Genomic DNA, 19425 nt, shown 5'->3' with positions numbered 1-19425 from the left:
TCCATACTCTACCTGATTAATTTACTTATGTTTTTATTTATTTCTTAATAATATTCCTACATAGGTAAAAAATACTAAGTGACTCAAACTTTAAAAGTGCATCATTAAAAAGGCAGAGGGAGCTGGGCTCTGTGGCACCCAGGAAGCAGAGGCAGGTGGAGCTTTGGGAGTTCAGACCATCCTGATCCCTGATCGACAGAGTAGCCAGGAATATACAGACAGATCCTGGTTTTTGTTGTTGTTGTTGTTTGTTTGTTTTGTTTTTGTTTTTTTTAAAAAGGCCAAGGGTTCAGAGATTATATTTGACTGTAATGATTAGATGGCCGGGGAATGCTGTGTGTGTGAGGGGGAAAGCATTTGCTACACAGCTGTAAGGACCTGAGCTTAATCCCCAGAGCAGGATAAAAAGTGGGCAGGCAGTGCAGTAGTTGTAGTCCCAGAACTCCTTTGACAAGATGGGGGTGGGGCAGTGGAGCCAGGAAAATTCCCCAGAATTCATGGTGTGTGAGGCTGAGAATGGGGGAGGGGGAGCTTTCATTTACTTGTTTGTTTTTAAAGGTTTGTTTTCATGTGTCTGGGTGCTTTGAGTACTTGTGTATATGTGGATCATGTGGCTGCTTGGTGCCCATGGAGAGTCAGAAGTGAGCATTGTCCGTGTGTGGACCACGTGCACGCAGTGCCCAAAGAGCCAACCAAGGGCTCCGGACCACCTTCGTTGGAATGTGGAATCAAGCGATTGTAAGCCACCATGTGGGTGCTGAGAACCAAACCAAGGGCTTCTGCAAGAGCAGCGAGTGCTCTTAAGTGCTGAAGCGTCATTTCCTGAGTCTCCAAAGAGGGCCCATCTTTTGTTTTTTCTAAATTGAATATCATCTTCATTTACATTGCCAATGCTAAAACCTTTCCCAATATCCCCCCTCCCCTAAGACCCCCCCAATCCCCCCTTCCTCCTTCCCCGCTTCCACATATATGCCTCTCTACCCAACACTCTCCCACCCCCACCTCCCTCCGGTTCCCTTTGTTGGGGCCTCTGTTGAGCCTTTACCTGACCAAGGACCACTCCCCCCACTGATGCCCAACAAGGCCTTCCTCTGCCACATTTTTGTCTGGAACCATGTGTGCCCCTTGGTTGATAGTTCAGTCCCTGGGAGTCTTGGGGTATCTAGGTAGCCAAAATCATTGTTCTTCCCATGGGGCTCTAAACCCCTTCAGCTCCTCGGTACCATCCTCCAGCTTCTCCATTGGAGACCCCATGCCCAGGCCAATAGTTGGCTGCTAGCATCTGCCTCTGTAAGGCTCTGGCAGGGCCCCTCCGGAGACAACCATGCATGCTCCTTTTGGTTTGCACTTCTTGTCATCCATAAAAGTGTTGGGGTTTGGTGACTGTTTATAGGATGAATCCCCAGGTAGGGCACTCGCTGGGTGGCCTTTACTTCAGCCCCTGCTCCACACATTGTCTCCCTTATTGCTCCTGGGAGTATTTTGTTCCCTTTCTTAGAGGAACCAAAGCACCCTCACTTAAGTTCTCCTTCTTCTTGAGCTTCCTGTGCTGGGTGAATTGTAACTTGTTTATTTTGAGCTTTGGGGCTAACATCTGCTTATTAGTGAGTGCATACCATGTGTGTTCTTTTGCTCAGGATGACACTTTCTAGTTCCATCCGTTTGCCTAAGAATTTCATAAATTCATTGTTTTTAATAGCTGAATAGTACTCCATTGTGTATATATACCATAGTTTCTGTATCCATTCCTCTGTTGAGGGACATCTGGGTTCTTTCCAGCTTCTGGCTATTATAAATAAGGCAGCTATGAACATAGTAGAGCATGTGTCCTTATTATATGTAGGAGCATCTTCTGGGTATATATGCCCAGGAGTGGTATAGCTGGGTCCACAGGTGGCACTATGTCTAATTTTCTGAGAAATCACCAAACTGATTTCCAGAGTGGTTTTACCAGCTTGCAATCCCACCAACAATGGAGAAGTGTTCCCTTTTCCCCACATCCTCTCCAGCATCTGCTATCCCCTGAGTTTTTCATCTCGGCCATTCTGACTGGTGTAAGGTGGAATCTCAGTGTTGTTTTGATTTGCATTTCCTTGATAACTAAGGATGCTGAACATTTCTTTGGGTGCTTTAGAGCCATTCGAGTTTCCTCAGTTGAGAATTCCCTGTTTAGCTCTGTACCCCATTTTTCATAGGGTTATTTGACTAAGAGAGCCCATCTTAAACAAGGTGAGGGCCAGATCCAAGGCTGCCCTGTAATTCTCACTCAAACAAGTGACGTGTGGGTGCCAGCACTCTCATGACTACAGATATATCATACACACTTAAGTCTCTCTCTCTCTCACACACACACACACACACACACACAAATAAAACAAAAATGATCCTAGAAAGTGTGTGTGTGTGTGTGTGTGTGTGTGTGTATGTTTCACCCCCACATTGACTTCTGGGGTTTCTAGAATCCAAATGAAAAGAGAGATAGTAGCTAAGTGTCTAAAGTACTAATATTCAAGCAGCAGTGAAGGCAGGAAGAGCATGATTTAGATTCCAGCCTGGGATGTTTAGCACAAGTTAAAAAAAAAGTGAAATGTGAAATGAATTGCTTTATTTTATTAGAGAAGTAACGGGTGCTGGAGATGTAACATCCGCACTGACAGCCAACCCTAAGAGGAAGGCTTTCTTGCCTGCCTGTTTGCTTTTTGTGGAACCCCTCGCCTTCTCTGCCTATGTTTCCACCTCTGGATACACAGGAGATCAAGCCAGAGGAATGTTCTGCCTTCTAGTCTGTTGGGAACAACCAAAGATGAATTAACTGATCGCCTGTAGTAAGAATGTAGCGAGGTGGACTCCCTGGGCCAGGAGCCCCACGTGCAGAGGCCCGAAGTGGAAAAGAAGCACCTGACACCGAGAGAAAGCTCAGGTGGCCTGCAGGGGAAGCAGCTGCCAGGGGGCAGGGCTGGCGCAGGTAGGACTCCCTCCTCTCCAGCGGAAAAGGAAGCTTGCTTGGTTGCTCCACCAGGAAGGGGAGGCAGGCCATTTTCATTCTAAAAGGATTTGGCCACTCAGCGGAGCTCTGTGGCTGAAAGGAGGCTGGAAGTCTATGCAGTTAGAGGTCCTTAACAAAAAAAGGAAACCGTGCACGTTAGAGGTTCACTTCTCATGTCATTGAAATATGCGGCTGAGGCAGAGTCCACACTACCAGTTCTACTTGCTCTCGAAGCAGGTTGAATGGGGAGGCCTTTTCAGGCCACAAGGACAGACAAGGCTGTGGCCTTGAAGCCTACAAATCCCAGATCTGCTTTTGAAAACTTTACCTTATTTGGGACAATGTAGAGTTGGCTTGCTGGCCTTGCGGTACCTGAACCCCTAGTGAGGGTGTGAGTCTGTGTTTGGAGAGCCCTAGATTCATATCCAGGCCCTGTCTCTTACTCTCTGTGACCTTGAGTAGCACACATCTTTCCTCATTTGTGCTACTGTGACTGAAACTGTGGCTGTCATTGTGATTTTGCTATTGCTGCCCCCTGCAGGTAGCCATAGGAATCACAACAGGCTGAGAGCCTGCTCCTGGGGATATCTTCCCCTGAAACCTTGTACACTCTAGAAGATGCCCAGTCTAGAAAAATAGACGCATATGTACTCAAGGCTGTAACTAAAAGGATGTTAGTCACAAATATCTCCACTGGGAAGAAGCTAAGACCTAAATGTCCGGTGTTAGAGGAATAAGAACTCCATGCTGACTGAGTATTCTCCTGGAGTGTGGAAACCCACGAGCTTCTTGCCACTGAACTGGTAATGAAATAGCCCCCTAAATAATTTTATTCTAAAAGAAAAGTGGAGCTTGGAGTGATTGTGCTCCTATAGTTGGAGCCCCTGACAGGCAGAGGCAAGAGGGTTGGAACTTTGAGGCCAACCTTGAGTTAACTGAGGGACCCTTTCCCAAAATACCAAAAGCAATAAAGAATGAATGAGTGAGTGAATGAATGAATAAATGAACATAAAATTTCCATTATGAGTTCTTTTATGAACAAGAAGATGGTTTTTTCTTGTTTTTGTTCTTTTTCCAGTGCTGGGGGGCGGGGTGAAGTCAGGGCCTTCACAGAATGCTAGACAAGCCCTCTGACACTGAGCCATCTTCCAAGGCACAGAAGACAGCTGTGTAGATATCCATAGATGGTTTTGCAAGGTCCCACACTGAGTCGAAAGGGACAGAAGACAAAGTGGAACTCTGGGTTCCTTATAAGAATAATGCTTGACCCCCTGAGTTCCTAACATCTGTTACAGGCACCAAGTAATTTTGTTTTACTTTATTTTATGATCGTATGTAGGGTATGTGTGTGTGATTTACATGTGCATGATAGGTATACTCACCCATATGTGCACATGCAGAGGTCAGCATCTGTTGGGGGTCCACTTTATTTTGTGAGGCGGTCTCTGTGCTTGGAACTTTTTGAATTGGCAAACTGTGCCTCCATCTGCCTGCATCTGCTCCCTGACTAGCTACCTTCCACCTACCTAGTGCTGAGCCTACAGACACATTCTTGGGTGCTTTATGTGGGTGCTAGAGAGCCAGACTCAGGTCTCCAGTCTTGTACAGCAAGTACATGACCTACTGAGACATCCCCCCAGGTATGTATTGGCTCCCTGAACCATTGGTGATACAGTATCACTGTTGCTGGGAAGCTGAGTGCAGACTGGTGACCTGCCTCAGGTCACAAGTAGCAGAGTTTCTGTAGGTGTGGCTCTCTGGTGGTATGTCTGTGGTTCACATGCGTCCTAGTGGTTTGTGCTTTCATTGATGTGGAGATCTCAGTCTGTGACTTCAAGTCTAATATATTGCTTTGTCTGTGTCCTAATTTGCATAGATTCCTGGGTGCTCTTGATAATATAGACTGTTAACTAAATATCATGATGGATGCATGGATGGCTGGCTGGATAGACAGACAGACAGAAGAATGGATGGACTGATGGATAAGTAGGTAGATAGATTGATAGTCAGACAGAAGAATGGATGGACTGATGGATAAGTAGGTGGATAGATTGATAGTCAGACAGACAGAAGAATGGATGGACTGATGGATAAGTAGGTGGATAGATTGATAGACAGACAGAAGAATGGATGGACTGATGGATAAGTAGGTGGATAGATTGATAGTCAGACAGAAGAATGGATGGACTGATGGATAAGTAGGTGGATAGATTGATAGTCAGACAGAAGAATGGAAGGATGGATGGATTGGTCAATTGATCACGATCAAACAATAGACAGATGGAAGGATGTATAGGTGGGCGGATAGAAGAATGGATGGATGGACAGGTGGATGGAAGTGTGGATGAATGCATATGTGTGCTGCAGGTGTGCACATGCAAAAGTCAGAGGTCGGCATCTGCTGGGTTCCCCCTCAATGTCTGTCTACCTTATTTTTTGAGAGAGTGTCACTGTACTTGGAGCTCCTTGATTGAGCAAGCTATGCCTCCATCTGCCTGTGCTCCCTGACTACCTACCTTCCACCCCGCCTGGTGCTGGGACTGTAGACACACTCTTAGCTCTTAAGTGTGTGCTGAAGATAAGCAAGGCAAGATGGTAGAGAAAGCAGAACACGTAAGGTGCCGTAAGGTTCTTTCCTTAAAGACGGGTTGCACTTGCCTTAGCTGCTAGAGTGTAGCTGCAACAGAAGCACTGAAGTATGCTGGATGCCCTTGGAAGAGAGGGTCAGTCACAACCTAGGAACACTTGCAGAGGTGATGGGACTCTGAAATAGGAAAGTGGGGAAGTGTGGCCTGCTACATGCCAGCTCCTGTTGAGGCAGTGCGTGCTATCTCACTAGCCCCCTTCGCAGTTCCTTCCTACATGCTGAAACAGGCACAGGGAAGTTAGGTGGTTGGTATTCCACAGCAAGTTATCAGTAGAGCTAGGAGCCCTTTCCAGTGCGTCTGACCCTGGACAAGGTGTGGTCAAGGAGAGTGGACACACTCCATCTTCTCCTTTCTAGACCACTAACCCAGGTCTTAGAGTAGTTCTTTTTCAAGACTAGAGTCAAGTCTGTTCCCAAAGAGATGAGCCTGACCCTTGAGGTCTGAATCCTGAGATTCCTTGTCATTCCTTGGATGTGGGAAAGCTTCTTTTGTGCATGAGTTGTCACCTGAGAGTCTTGTGACCTTGTGGCCTGTTTCATGTTTGTGTTTGGGCATGTATTTGAGCACAACCCATCATTTTGTTAGCATCGCCTCTTTAGTCCCGCACTGTGGCCGTTCCAGGTTATTCTCTGTCCTCTACTGGGATTTGTGTCACTCTGGCCAGTGACATGGGGCATCAGAGTTCACTCCAAAGAGCAGAGTAAGGTGATTTGCTCCTGGGAGCACCTCATGTGCAGACATGCACGCATAATTCATATTTCAATTAATTATGATGTGGGTCTGGTGATGGAGAGCATCTGCCCCATGCCATCTGCCAGGTCAGATTGGGACTGCTGTGATTTGCACTGGAAAAGTGCAGGGAAGCCCCTGGGTCCAGTTTTTCAGTGGTGGGTGGTGACAGTGGTGGCAGCCCTCGCCTGCAGTGGCCTTCTCTAACTACAGAGGGAATGGAATGATGCTCTCCAGCTTGTACCATGGAAACAGACGGACCAAGCTGCATGTTGAGCAGCTCGATGCAGAGGGCTGATAGGCGGTTGATTGAGGCAGACTGTCTGATCCCAGGGTTGCTGTTGGAGGGAGGAATATTGATGACAGAGGTCAGCAAAACGGGCAATGCCTGGTACTTTTATGGAAGTCTTTGTGCTTTTGACCTTGCAAAAGTGGCTGTTAAGCAAGGTCACGGTTCCATTGGAGAGGTCCCTGGCCTTCAGGTGTCTTTGTTAAACCCAAATTGGGCTCTACCTCTTGGCATGCCTGTGGTGCTTTCTCTATATGCCTTGGTTTTGGTTTTTCTGAACCCTTCTTTCCTCTGCCAGAGTCCCAAGTTTACACCAGGTTCAAAGATGTGGGCGAGGGACATGGTAAGAATAGCAGCTAGCAATTCTGAGTGGTCACCTCAGAATGGGGGAACTGAAGACAGTTTCCCAGGCCCTGTCCACAACCCTGCCTGGTGTCTATCACCACATATCCCCAAGGCCCTGACCACTCTGCTCTCCTGGATGACCACTATTTGGCCCTGAATCAGACAGATTTAGAATTCCATTTGGGTAGTGTCTTACTAGTCACAAAATCCAACCTGTTTTATTGCCAGGTGGCAAAATGGAGGCCCAGCAAGGGCAAGAAGAAACCTTATTTCCCCTAGAAAGACCACACGTGGCAGAGACAAGCCTGACACACTGTCTCACCAGCCTGAGGTCTCTGGTTTTCCCTGACACCCGAGACCGCAGGCTACCAGGTGCGCTCTGCTAAGTGAGGTGCGGTGACTGTCCTGGTGTGCCAGACTATGAGTGAGTGGAACCTTCCTGTCCCCAGATGGCCAAGAGCACTGAAGTCAAGGTAGCAGTATTGAGTCAGTGGGGAAGGCCAGAGTGGCTGTCCCCAGCTGTTCTTCAGAATGCGCTCCTCTGGTTACCAACACCATTTGAGATGAGTTGGGGTGGAGACTAGTCACCCACTGACTTCGTAGAGCCTTCCCACCGGACATGCACTTTTAGTTGATTAAAGAGGGGAAGCATGGCAGGCCTGCGTCTTCCAGCTTCAGCAAGCCAAGGCTGTGTTTAAGGCAGGCCTGGACACGGACAGTTCTGGCTCAGGAATCGTGATTTGTTTTTTTTTATTTTTTTATTTTTTTCTGGTTTTCCAGAAAAATGCAGTGAGCCACAGAGGATGCTGATGTTCTGGTCCTTCCGATGCACTGAAAGCCACATTTATCCTCAACTAAGCATCAATGGCTCTGGGCTGGTCTGAGGGACATGACTGGCAACCCCACAGCCTTGTAATGAGGAAGCTGAAGTTTACAGGGACTGGGACTTGCTCAGGGCTAGCCCCGTGTCCCGAGCAGTGCCTTGTGCAGTCACCCCTCTGTCCCTTCTCCTCTCGGGCTTTTAGGCAGCCCTTCCGTGCAGCCCAGGAGCAGGCATCCTGGGGACTCTGGCACGGGCACTCCAAGCTACACCTCCGCAGCACCAACCATGGCGCCCTCATCAGAGGCATTAACCTCCTCCTCTTTCTCAAGGTTGCTGCCGCCTATTTATAGAACTGACCAAGAGGAGTCGCCCAGTTGCCTGCGAGAAAGAATACAAATGCTGCCGGTGCTCGCTGCAGCATTGTGCTGCTGCTTCTCTCTCTCTCTCTCTCTCTCTCACTCTCACTCTCCTCTCAGACTTCCCAAACAATGCTTTTCTGAAGTGCCCTCTCTACGAAGAGTCCCGTGGAGAGGTGGGAAGAGGCTCTGCTCTCTGCTGAGCACCTACTGTGTACAGAGGCCTTGGATTTTAAACCCACAATCCCATTTGACCCACGCCACCCCAACAGGGTGTTCTCTCTCTCTCTCTCTCTCTCTCTCTCTCTCTCTCTCTCTCTCTCTCTCTCTCTCTCTCTCTCCATTCATACACATCTCTTTGAGAGGGCAAACTACCAGCCCAGTGCTTCTCGATAGAGAAGTGCAACGTGACCCTTTCAGCTAGCCTGGGCAGTCTGTGTGCTCCTCCCGCTATTGTCCCCTGACTGTATGATGGTAATTATGGTGGCTGTGATTTCTTGTGGGGTGTTTATTTTCTGTATCACTCGGTCAGGCCAGTCAATCATCTCTTTGAACCTACTGTGGGACAGCTCAAGCTTTCTCTCCCATCAGTCTACAGGTGTCATCGTGATAAATTTGATATCAGAGACAATGTCTTACTTTATTGGGTACAGGTGACATGAAGTCCTACTATGTGCTGAATGATGCCTTGCCGATCAGCAGACTGTAGGCGTCATTGAGGCCTTCTGTGCTACCTGATGATGCCTTGTTCCTCAGCAAGCACAAGCACAACCTGTTGTGTGGACCGTCATACCTTATCTTTTACAGCAATATTAGCTGCAACAGTCTTAAGGATCTACTGTACATCAGGAGCTACTTGGTCTCCACAGGTATAGTCTGTCACTTATTTGATCCAAGTGTTGTTGTGAGGACCTACTGTGCCCTTGGCAATACTTCTTTTTTCCAAACATAAGTATCATAAGAGCCTGCTATACACCAGGTAGTAATTTGTCCCTGGCCAGGCCTGGTACACAGGTAGATTCTTGGTTGGGCCTTGCTGGTGATGGACCTCACTGGCTCATCTCATCTTGTGCCTAGGATGGGATGGACGACTCTTGCTAGTTGTGGACAGGGGAGCTCGTCCTTTTGGAGCAGGGAGCAGCAGGTGAGAGAGAGGTCTCAGGAGGCTTGCAGCACCAGAGATGGCGACAGCCACAGCTTCTTCTCTCTCCCGCACCCTGGAGCACAGACCCGCCAGGTGGACCCAGGCCCCTTCCTCCAGCACCTTTATGTAACAAAGGTTTGATTTCTCTCCACTGTTCCATCAGGAGAGCCTCAGGGAATACTCAAGAACAGTGTAAATCCTTCCCTGCTCTCATCTGAAGAATCCTTTGTAAAAGCGAGAGCTTTGGAGAACTGCTCCCGTCTAGTTACCATAACCTCCACCAGGGCCTGGCATTTGCCTGTGGAGTCGAGAGCTGGGCCCCTCCACTTGCCCTTCCCCCTCTGGGAGAGGTCACGTGCTGGGCTCTCCTGGGAGAGCCAGGGCCCCGAGCTGTCTGAAGGAAACCTCAGTCAGCCCTCATTGTGGTTGTTCCTTGAGAATTGTGGAGTTCATAGAGCCCAGAGCAGCAGATGAGGGTGACAGATTAGTGTCCCCAGTTCAGGTGCAGTATGCTTTCATCATACAACATTTGGAAAACATTGCAAAACAGGAAAAGCAAAACACCAGCCACCTGCAGTCCCACCCAGAGGGAGGCCCTGGCCATCAGCACGTTGTAGTGTTTGATTTTCCTGCCTGATTTTTCTCCCGACATAACTAAGATTGTTCTAGAAGCCATGATTTGTAGCCTGTCGACCCCACTTAACATTAGAATATGTCATGTCCAACACATTGCAAAGCCTCTGTCAGCGTGATCTTCTGGCAGTATACACATCTGGGGCTTGAAGAAACCTTAACTGAGTCAGACCAGCTCCAACTGTGGCGTGCAGCATCAGCCAGGGCTGCCACGGTAGAATATCACACAGTGGGTGGCTTATGTCACCGGAATTGATTTGCTTGCATTTCCTGAAGCTGGAGCCAGCATGACAGGTAATCAGGTGACCTGCGGGGCTTGCAAAGGACCACTTGTCTTTCTGTGTCCTATGCTGAGGAAAGGACTTGAGCCAGCTCTGGTGTGTGTCCCCACCCTCCATGCAGAGCTACTGATGTCATCACAGAAGCCCTGCTGTCATGGCCTCGTCCCCCACAGGCCCCATCACATTCACTAAAATAGGGCTTCAGTGCCTAAGTTTGGGGGGATCTCTAACAGAGGTATGTCTGCTGTTAATCCAATACAAAGTGACTGTCTTCCAGAATCTATACCTTCATTTCCATTACAGGTGCATTGTGGGAAAACAGTATGACTGACCTCAGCTTTTATCCTAGGGCACAGGCGTTAGCTTACTATTCCTCCTGTTTCTCCCTCCTTACACTGGAAAATTGTGCAATAAAGATGGTATCTACACCAGGCAGTGGTGGCGCACGCCTTTAATCCCAGCACTTGGGAAGCAGAGGCAGGCGGATTTCTGAATTGGAGGCCAGCCTGGTCTTCAGAGTGAGTTCCAGGACAGCCACAGCTATATAGAGGAACCCTGCCTCAGGGGTGGGAGAGGGTGGGGGGGAGGAAGATTGTATCTACATTTGACATTAATAGCTATGTAAAGGAGCCCCTCACTGCAGGCAGTGAGTTCCTGCCCTTCCTTACTGACATGGCCGGCTCCTCTCCACCAGCCATTGTAATTAAGTTTGTAGCAAGAAATGAGGGATGAGCATTCAGACACCCTGGCAGCTGGAACAGCTGTATCTTATCTAAAAGCGGTGTCTCGGGATCTGGCTGTACCTGTAATCAGGGTTCAGTACCCACCAGCAACAGCCAGAGTTGGAGAGGACACTGGTCACATGCTACTCGTTGGGGTTCTGTAGTTAAGGAATAGGGAGGGGGAGGCGCGTTAGGGGAAGACAGGGAAGTCAGCTTTTTTTCTTAAACAAGCTGTTACTGAAACTGCAGGGTCTGATGTCTCTTTTACAACCACCTGGTGTCTGCAGTGGGGGCAGCTGCTTCTCTTATGCAATCTCCAAATGGCTGGCTCTCTGTAACTCTGAGCTCAGTTTAGGGCCTCTTTTTTTTTTTTTTTTTTTTTTTTTTTTGGCAGGGGAGGGATTTCTTTACCAATGATATGACTCCACAGGGATTCTTTGAAATTGTACATGTCAGGTATGGGGCGGAATGCTTGCCATACACAGGCCTTTTGTAAATGCTAAGCTGTTGTTCGAGGTGTTTCTGTTTTTGACTGGTATCTAGTATTTAACTGGGGTCCTAAGTCCCCTGTCATGCAGGTTCAGGGTTTAGCTAAAATGTCTCACATATATTCAGCATATATTCCTGTCCCTTAGAATCTTAGCACCAGAACACATAATGCAACTTGGCACCAGAACGCGTTGATGCTCTTGACCCTCCTGTAAAATAGCCAGTGAGATGGCTCAGTGGGTGAAGGAACTTGCCTCCCTACCTGGCAACCTGACCCGATGCCCCCAGGGCTCCCAAGGTGGACGTAGAAAACCAACTCATACAAGTTGTTGTCTGACCCCCACACATGTGCCACAGTACACACATGTATACACATAAACACGATAAATAAGTGCGATAAAGCATTAAAGTGGTGTAGCCTATCCTCTGTTGACTTTAAATCATCTGCAGAGGACTTATACCCGATGCAGTATAACTGCTATGCAAGTAGCTGCTGTGCTATACTATTTAGGGAATACTGACAGGAAACTGTGTGTGTTCAGGACAGATGCAGACTTTAAAAAATCCTTACATGTGTGTGCACACATGTGTATGCATTCATGTAGAGGCCCAAGCTTGGCACTCTCTGTTGTCCTTGATGGCCTTCCGCTTTAACTGTTGAGACAATCTCAACTCCTCCCAGAGCTTGTGGATTAGCTAGACTAGTTAGCATGCTTGCCCTGGGGATCCTGTTCCTGTAATTCCAGCTGCTAGGATTACGGGAGGCTGCTATGTCAGCCTGACTTCAGGGTTCTTGGATTTAATATCTTACTTACAAGATAAATGCTTTTAACTGCTGAGCCATACTCCAGTCCCTCGCCAGTAACGTGCACACACAAAGACACACACATACACACCACACACACCACACACACCACACACACACACACACACACACAGGTTGGATCTATGGAAGTGAAGCTGGGCATGGAGGGCTGACTGTCCTTGAGCTCCGTGGCTCCTATTTAGTTAGGCATGAACGTTACTAGTGAAGGTCAGAGGAGGCCCAAGCTTCCGGGAGCCCTCAGCCAGTCACCTAGGGCACACTCCAACCTCCCAGAGTCAAACTGTGCTGTGCAGGATACTCTGGTTGATTGGGGGGCAGTCACATAGGAACTCTGTGGTCCCCACATTCCAGACTGCAGAAGAGAGGGCATTCAGCATAAGCACATTGTATGCACGAGGCGTGTAAAAGAGTGAACTACACGTGATACACTCAAAGCCACGGTCTTCAACACCAGAATAGGGCCAGCGCTGCACTGACACCCAATAAGGATAGCAGCCTCAGGCCTGCTCTGGTCACTCCCGTCTGTGAGGGATCTTGAGAGATGACATACTCTGTATTTGGATCACTTGAAATAGGATGGGACGAGCGCTCCACTGTACATTGGAGCACTAAGAGTTGGGGGTGAGGGAGAATGAGACTAAGCGTGGGGTTCTCCTCCGTGTGTGGATTCTTCCTCCCTCTCACCCTCTGTTCTCCTCTCTTCAGGCTCTCAAGGGCTCCAAGAAGCTGGTGCTGTCTGTCTACTCAGCTGGGCGTATCCCGGGGGGCTACGTCACCAACCACATCTATACCTGGGTGGACCCGCAGGGTCGAAGCACATCCCCTCCCTCCAGCCTGCCCCAGCCCCATGGCAGCACGCTGAGACAGCACGAAGATGACCGGAGGAGTGCCCTCCACCTCCTGCAGAGCGGAGATGAGAAAAAGGTGAGATCTGGCCAGGTTGGAAATGGGTAAAGACTTGGGGACTTGGGGTTCCCTTTGATTTCCAAGCTTTTGTACACCCTTGAGCTCCCTCAAGGCAGGAAGGAAGGGGAGAGCTCTGTGACCAGGCTCTGTTATTTATTTTGAGTCCCTCAAGTTTGGTGTTCCTAGCTTCCTCCTGTGACCTCTAAGGTGTGTGCTGCCTTCTAGGATACGCTGCTGTGGCAGACTAGTGTGAAGACTGTGACTTAATGTGAGTCTCTCTCCCATGGCAGAATGGAGGGGACCTTTGGTCTGGTATACAGCTCTACTCTAGGATTTATTCTGGGCTGTAGGTTTCCAACATCCAGCAGCTCCCAGCATGGAGTCCGTTCTGATAATTTAACCTGGGCCATAGTAGGCCCCTGCTTTAGCACCCAGAATGGGAAGAGAGAAAGCTTAGGGTGTGCCTTTACATGTGAACTAAATTCTTCGCGGGTCCAGATCCAGGCATGGACTATGCACAGACCATGATCCTGGAAGACCCTTGGATGGAAACAGCAGAGATCAACTTGACTGACTCTGTAATTTGTATTTGTATGTGTATTAAAAGGGTGTGCACAGTTCCAGAAGTGGAGCTGAGAAACTCTGAGTACATCTGCAGAAGAATCCCCACCACAATAACCCATGTCCTTCCCCTCCAAACTTCTTTTTCAGGGAAGGAGTTCTTTTTTGGCTAGCAGGATGCCTTAAACCACACTGTAGCTGGTGGGGGAAGGGTAGTTGCTCAAGCTCCTTAGGGTTCTGTAACCTAAAGGAGGCCAGGCATCATTAAATGTCCCCTATAGAGCCATCATCCTCCTCCTCTTCCTCTTCCTCTTCCTCCTCCTCCTGCTGCTGCTGCTGCTGTCAGAAAGGGTGCTGTTTCCTACTGGGAAGAATGAGGAAAAGGATGGAGGCCCCTGAAGCCTTAACCTGTCTTGGTTCTGTTTGCATTGTGCACGTGGTTCCTTCTGGGACAAAGAATAACTGTCGCTCCTGTCCTGCCAACATTGCTCTGCTGTTTTAGGATCTGACCCTTATAGCTAGGAGACCACGTACCTTCAGGCTTGGGGCCAAGTCCATCCTCCAGAGACTCTCTCAGCTTCCTCTGATAATAAACAGTACTGTGGAAGTGTAAACCAAAAACCCTTTCTTCTCCAACTTGCTTTTTTGGTCATGGTGTTTCATTGCAGCTATAGAAACCCTAACTAAGACACTATGACATATGTGTGTGTGTGTGTGTGTGTGTGTGTGTGTGTGTGTGTGTGCATGGTATTTCCCTCTCTTACCTTCGGTTGTGCCCCTCCCACTTTTATTAGTCTCTTTTCCCAACTAACCCCACCCATGCATTCCCTGACTTGGCCACAGGCTTACATCAGGATGGTTACCTCTAACAGTTCTCTCACTGAACCTGGAGTTCACTGTTTCAGCTCAGTGTTAGGCTAACTGGCCAGCAAGCTCCCCGGATCCTTCTGTCCCTGTCACTTTCCTGCTCTGGGGTTACAGGACACACCACCACACCTAGCTTTTTATGTGGGGGCTGGATATCTACTTGGGTTCTAATGCTTGCACAGACAGTGCTTTATCCACTGAGTCATCCCTGCCGCCTCTGAGTTGGATAGGGTCTCCCGTAGCCCAGGCTGGCTATGGCTTTCTCCTCCCAGTCCTGGGACTGCAGGTGTGGGCGACATACCTGGGCTTTTTTTTTTTTTATTTTAAAGGAACTGCTGCACCATTTTCCACAGCAGCTGTGCTGTTTTATTCCCTCTGCAGCACAGTGTCTCTTCTCTGTTTGCGAGCAATCAGTCATCCTAACATAGGTCAGCCTTTCCCTCATCTGTCTCCACCATGGACCTGTATGTGACACCTTAGCAGAGTGATGACAGCACTGGAGGTCACAGCTGGGACACAGCAGAGTTTAAGCAAGGCCAGTCTGTCTCTTTCCAAGCCCTCCAGTCTAGCCAGGTGGCACCCTGTTCCACCGCTCCACTGTGAGGTAGCACACTTAGGATGCCTGTGGAAAACCTCTGTCCAGAGAAGGGCTTGTTCTGACACCCTCCAAGAGGTGAGTAAAGGGATAAGGAAGGGCATGCTCCCCTCCTGCTAGAGGGATTGAGATAGGATTCCCAGAGAAGACTGTATGGGGCTGGTCATGGCAGGGGGCAGCAGGCAGAGGGACAGGTGATGGTGGCAGGCGAAGTCTGAGAGAACAAGACAGGTCCTGAGTGCTGTGGTTTGGGTGTGCAGCCATGTCCTGAGCTGCAGGCCGGGAGAACCAGTGTGTGAGCGTGCTTTTATGCAGGACGCAGACTCACAGACCATATGGGAAATAAAATGAATGGATTCCAAGTTTGCAGAGACCCTTGGCAAGGTCCTGGAAGTGAAAAGGACCAGGCTACAGATATGACTTAGTGGATAAAGCGCTCCCTCTTTTAAAAGAAGGAAAGGAATTGGCTAAGGATGAGCCAGAAGAATCCTGGAGCCAGGGAGGCGGCGGCTGGCTGTAGTCAAGATGAACTGGAAACATCTGGAGGGAAGTTTCTGTAGCAGCAGGGTTGGTGCACCCTGCTCTCCCCAGGCATGCATCCAGGGTGAGAGAGTTCCTGCACCGTGCATGACTGCATCTTGGAAGCAACTTGCAGTGAAAACAGCAGCCGCGTGTTGCCTTGGCCTGGAGTGCGACTGGACAGGGGGAAGGCAGAGCAGGAAGGCATCTGGGTGGGAGGGGCAGCGAGTGTTGCTGGGGCTCTCTAGAGGAAAGGAATGAGCAGGAGGTTTGCAGACCCTTTTCTGGCCTAGGCATCCCTCCGCTGACTTGGGGAGCAGGCTGAGGTGGGGGTCTCTGTCCCTGTGCTCTGTGTATAAGTGTGATGTTTAGCCTTGGCTCGTCTGTAGCAGAACCAGGGTCTGGGGTTCTCTACATGCGTCATATTTCCATCTCCGTTTTTATTTGAGAGAGGTCATTCTTCTGCCGACGGACACCAGCCTGCTGAATGGCTGTTTATCCTATGGCTGCAGCTTCAGGATTTCAGTGGGGTATTGTGGAACTGCTTGGCTCAAAGGCTAGAGCCATGCAGTCCTTGCAGACGGTGTCATGAGTATTGATGAGTGCACCGAGGCATGCAGGGGTTGAGTGCATCGCCCAGGACATGATGCTGGTGAATGGCCGAGCCACCTCAATTCCGCTTTCAGACTTGTCTCTAGCCATTCCATGTCTCCCTGCTCTGGCCCTCAGAGCTGACTTCTGCACAGCTATAGGCATTGGGCTGACACCAAAGTGTCTTGGTCAGCATCTGTGACACTCCCCTGTGGTCACACACTACAGTCTCCCTCTGAGATGAGCAGTTGGAGCCTGCAGCCGCTCCCAGCTCTTCACAGACACAGAAGCAAGATGCGCCAGCCAGGTCCCAAAAGAGCAGCAGCTTCAGGCTCCACAGCACCAGGTTGAAGCTTGCTTCTAGGATTTTTTATCATTGACTTTGAACAAACCGTTTTAACCTAAGTAGACCACCCAAGTGTCTGTGTATATGACCTGAGGACTGTCCCACCAGCCCGTATCCAGAATAGCCATGCACATAAGCTCAGGGCACAGTGCAGGGGACATGGCAAGTAATGTTAACAACAGCAGCAACTGTTCAAGCAAAGGCCATGGAGGAATGAAGTGCCTTTCATCTTGTTCGTTTTAGAATATTGATCAAATACCTCTGTTGGGCCCCAAACTAACCTGGGTACTGGGGATACCACTGTGAATAACAAAGATGGCCCGTATCCAGGAGGTGATCCTCCATTGTGCGGGCATCCTACAGAGGTATTGGAACAAATGGTGTGTGGCATATTGTAAGGGGGTGGGTTAACCCCAGAGGGGCTCAACACACAGTAGGGTGGCTTCAGAGGCGGGCAGAAGAGGCTTCCTTAAGAGGTAATAGCATAGTGCCTGTGGGTGTTACCTAAAGTTAAAGAGGATAGAGGCCAAAGCCATGGACAGTCTGCACAGCCTGGAGATGCTTCTTTAAGGACAAGAGAGCCATGGTGGCGTTTAGAGCAGAAGAGGGTTGAATGCATGTCAGATGCCTCCTGTCAGCTCAGGACGCGGAGAGGATAGACTGCAGGGGTAGAGGGGATGGAGGAGCTTAGACTCCTAGTCCTCACTACAGCTCTGAAGGATGGGCTGAGTTAGCAATGCTTTAGGCTGCAGGTAACAGACACTCTGGATGGTACTTATTTTTCAACTCAGCAGCGCTGGCCAGGTAGCCTAGTAGTCAGCTTAGCCAGCAGGCGAGCATTTCTTTCCTGCTGCAGTTGGCTTTTACCTCAGGCATGTTGCTTCATGGCTACAAGCCTGCAGCCATTGCTCCTGGTGCTGTAGCTCTCTCTGCCTCTACTTCTCTGATTTTAGAGTGAATGCTTTTTCTGAGAACCATTAATCTGCTAAAACTGACTTAGGACCCTTAGGTTCCCTGACGGGGGAAGCAAAGAGCTTTGGGGCTGCCAGAGGGAAGGGTGCTGGCTTAGGGGACACCACCCTTGTTCTCTGGGGACAGACGCAGGGCTCTGTGCCTCACTGGAGGGCGTTACATGGGCTGGTCCTGTCCTGTCAAGGAGCAGTCTCCAGGCTGAGGCTACCTGCTGGCTCCAGCCAGCCTCACTCTTAGAGGCGCTTGAAACCCACTTCAAAACTCCATCCCATCTCACAGGGATTTCTAGAAATGGGCCTGGCTTCCCTCCATCCACTCTAATACCAGCCTGAGCCTGTCATCCCCTCTGGCTTCTTTGTTTGTGCTCCTCCCTACCATACTCCAGCCATATGGAGTCTTTATATGATCCAGTGGCTATACTGTGCCATGGAATGTCCACTTTCCTCCTGCCCTGCAGTTCCCAAAACTCTCAGGTGTGTTTCCCGGGGCTCTGCTGAGGCTGAGCTCCCAGCTTCAGTCCTGCCCAGGCAGGGTCTGTGCAAAGAGGATTCTGGATAAGGAGGTACTAGGGTAATAGGAAACTGCCCCAGTCTAAGGACACGTAAAAGTTGTTTTGTTTTGTTTTCTTCTAGTCCTTCCTGGAACCCACTGGCCTTGCATGGCAGACAGATTTTGCAGAGGTGACTCAGAGAAGGCTCTTGAGATAGGGAACTGTCCTAGGTTATATGGGCAGCCCAGTGTCCTCAGAGGAGGCACAGGAGGGTGTGGGTTAGAGGAGCAGCAGTGTTGCGCTGGAGGCAGGGGAGCCCATGGAGGTGCTGAGCTAAGGTATAGGACGTCCCTGGAGCCTCAGAGGGAAGGTAGTCTCCTACCCAGTCGGTCCACCCAGTCCACTTCAGAACTGCTCTTCTTCCCCGCTGTTTGTTCTACAGTGGTACAGTGCCGAGGCACCAGTGACTGTGAGAGGACACAGGCCTGGCAAGGAAAGAGGGGACTGCATGGCTGTCACAGAAGGCCCCACTAGTCTCTAGGTGGGAACAGCTCCTCGGGAGAGTGGCTTTGGGTAGGACAGCTCCTAGGAAGGGACTCACTGTGAGTCCTTAGTGATGAGCACCCCCAGCCCTTGTCCCAGGGGTGACATGAGACCTTCCCAAGTGGCTCATATAACCCATACCCTCTTTTCTGTTTAATTTCCTCATGCCACCAGGAGATTCTCCAGGGACCCTGCCATGCTATTCTCTGGCTATGCCTGGCTTAGACCTTGGGCAGACGTGGGGTTCTCAGGGTACGTGTCTGGGTGGAAGGACAGTGCCAGGAAGGACATGAGGCAGCCACAGTCACCAGCTCTCCAGAAAATCCTTCCTGATTGTTCCTGCCTCTGGAGGCTTAGCCAGCGGCTTGCCTTATGATGCCTCCTACAGATAACGACAGTCCGTGCCGCCTGGTCGCTCTCTGTGCACAGACGGACTAACTCAGCTCTCATCGCAGCTCTGCCATCCCATTCTCTTCTCGGCAGAGAAACTGAGGCACAAGGGGTGATGCTCATATGCCTGCGGAGGATTATCAACTTCAGTAGTCTGGCTCTGGAGCTGGCGCATGTCACCTCACAGATACACAAGCCTGTATGTGACTTGGGACTGGGGTGGCCGTCAGACCTAGGTTAACTCAGGTGCATACCAGCCTCGGATGGGTCCCGTGGCAGGGTGGTGGGGCAGACCCTAAAGTGTGAACTGCAGCTCCTGGGTCTGACCTGGGAGTCTCCAGCCATGGGTCCAGGACAGCAAGGCTGTCATTGTG

The 19425-nt window shown here is 49.8% G+C and overlaps 1 protein-coding gene across 8 annotated transcripts in view; it reads left to right on the top strand.

Moving 5' to 3' along the window:
- The window catches only part of Whrn (whirlin), an 85035-nt gene that overhangs the window by 14267 nt on the left and 51343 nt on the right, over positions 1–19425 (top strand). For 7 of the 8 annotated variants that reach the window (XR_007977032.1, XM_052176628.1, XM_052176627.1 and 4 more), the window contains exon 2: positions 12977–13195. Coding sequence is in view for 7 of the 8 variants with exons in the window: in XM_052176628.1 (XP_052032588.1) it covers positions 12977–13195 (219 nt within the window). In the remaining variant the exon portion in view is untranslated. Of the gene's footprint in view, positions 1–8829; positions 9046–12976; positions 13196–19425 lie in introns of all 8 variants that reach the window. The other variant, XM_052176629.1, reaches the window with a different exon arrangement.

Source organism: Apodemus sylvaticus, chromosome 3 (assembly GCF_947179515.1).
Source record: "Apodemus sylvaticus chromosome 3, mApoSyl1.1, whole genome shotgun sequence".
Classification (NCBI taxonomy): Eukaryota; Metazoa; Chordata; class Mammalia; order Rodentia; family Muridae; genus Apodemus; species Apodemus sylvaticus.
The sequence above is the reverse complement of the archived record's forward strand: the minus strand, read 5'-3'. Positions and strand labels throughout refer to the sequence as shown.